At 38.1% G+C, this 1,955-nt stretch overlaps 1 protein-coding gene across 4 annotated transcripts in view; it reads right to left on the bottom strand.

Moving 5' to 3' along the window:
• LOC110451142 (adenylate kinase isoenzyme 5-like) overlaps positions 1-1,955 on the bottom strand; it is a 97,022-nt gene that overhangs the window by 54,972 nt on the left and 40,095 nt on the right. For all 4 annotated transcript variants that reach the window (XM_021499001.1, XM_021499002.1, XM_021499004.1 and 1 more), the window contains exon 13: positions 1,541-1,562. In XM_021499001.1, coding sequence (XP_021354676.1) covers positions 1,541-1,562 — 22 coding nt within the window. The remainder of the gene's footprint in view (positions 1-1,540; positions 1,563-1,955) is intronic.

Raw genomic sequence — 1,955 nt, 5'->3', positions numbered from 1 at the left:
AGTCTCTACCAGATATGTTACAATGTTTACAAGTCTCTACCAGATATGTTACAATGTTTACAAATCTCTACTGAGGAAGTATAATAGCATTCACTTTTTCTATCCTAGGACTTGTATTTACTAAAATACATCCAGGAAAAACTGATAACATTAACAAATGGAGATTGGACATGACAGGTCACATACACATTGCACAATGATGCAGACTTCTCCTTATCATCATGACTTGTGTGGAGGTATGTGATGGAGGAACTGTACAAACAATTCAACTCTGCTCTTCACTGGATTGTAAATATACATTCCTGACCGAGCAGCAGTGAGCAAGGTATGAGGTAAGGGACAAAGAGCGTAAGTGTTCTGTTCCTAAGGGTTAGGCTTGAGTGAGTGCTTCGTTCCTGACTTGGGAGCATTATATATAGAGGGTGAGAAAGGGGTTTGGAGGCTCGAGTGAGTGCTCCATTCCCCACTGGGGAGCAGTTTCGACGTAAGGAAAGGGTATATATAGTGGGCGAGGAAGGGGTACGGAGGCTCAAGTAAGTGCTCTGTTCCTGACTGGGTAGCAGTGATGAGGTAAGGAAAGGGATTTGCAGACTTAATAGAGTGGTCCGTTCCTGACTATAGGGGAGTGCTGGTGGTTGAGGAAAGGGGTTTTGAGGCTCAAATGAGTGCTCTGTTCCCGACGCAGGAGCAGTGGTGGATGAGGAAAAGGGGTTTGGAGGCTCTTGTGTGGATTTTTATCAAACTTAGGAAGTATTGATGGATGACAGAGGGGGTTGTGAGCTCTATATATAGTGAGTGCATCGTTCCTGACTTGGGAGCTGTGTAGGGTGAGGAAAGGGGTTGGAGTCTCTAGTGGTGAGTGTTCCCTTCATGGCTAGAGGAGTATCAAGCTGAGGATACTGAGTGTGACCCTGTTACGTTCTGGTGTATAATTGTTTTCAGATTTAATATAGTTTGGTGTTAACAAGTCATTGTACAGGTTAAAGTATTATTGTTCAAATCAATAATGATAGATAAAAGTTGGTTACTATAAGCATTCTGCCACACTAAGATCGGGAGTTTTGTTACAGTAGCGCATTTACACTGACACTCCAGCGTTAACACAATACACAAGCATTGTATTGCAAAACAGCTTATACTCAACGACAAAAACAAAACTTAAAGATATTTAGAACCTCATACTAGTGTTTTAGTAAGATAATGTAAGGAACGTTTAATTATCACATACTTCAGCATTTAAACATCTACAAATAAAGAGAATCCATCTCATTGACAGTTGTTTTATCTGTTAACTTGCTTGCTGAAGGTTTTAACTCTCTTTATAAATGTAACAGACATTTTAAATTCTCAAGACATTCTGCTTTATTCTTTCATTTCAATACTTATTATAGATCCAAGTACATCTCAATTTATGTTAGGTCTAAAGCATATATCTAATTTCCTACAGATGTAGATATCTGGCATGCACCTAGCTAATTAGTCAGTATAATGAAGTCAGGGTGTGTCTGTGATAACTTAAGACAAATATAAAGTCACTTACCGGCATCTTCAGATGGTGGAGCCTGCAAATATAAACAAAAGTATTAGTCAGCCAAAAACCTTTTACTGAGTGATGCTGAATGTTTTTTCACTCAAACACATTTCATTCCTTAAATAGGCTTGTGTGTGATGTACATGATGGATTAGGAATTTGTCAATTGTCAACAAATAATGATATATAGTGTTGTTAGCCTCACACGAATGTTTGAATTTAACAAATTGAATAAAACTGTGATTAACAATCCTCAATAAATTTTGCTTCATTACTGGTGGCACCACCATGTATGATGTGTGTACAATGTATTGATATAATATTTGGTAGCACCACCATGTATGATGTGCGTACAATGTATTAACACCATGTATGATGTGTGTACAATGTATTAACACCATGTATGATGTGTGTACAATGTATT

This window comes from Mizuhopecten yessoensis, unplaced genomic scaffold (genome assembly GCF_002113885.1).
Source record: "Mizuhopecten yessoensis strain PY_sf001 unplaced genomic scaffold, ASM211388v2 scaffold5809, whole genome shotgun sequence".
NCBI classification, from domain to species: Eukaryota; Metazoa; Mollusca; class Bivalvia; order Pectinida; family Pectinidae; genus Mizuhopecten; species Mizuhopecten yessoensis.
The sequence above is the reverse complement of the archived record's forward strand: the minus strand, read 5'-3'. Positions and strand labels throughout refer to the sequence as shown.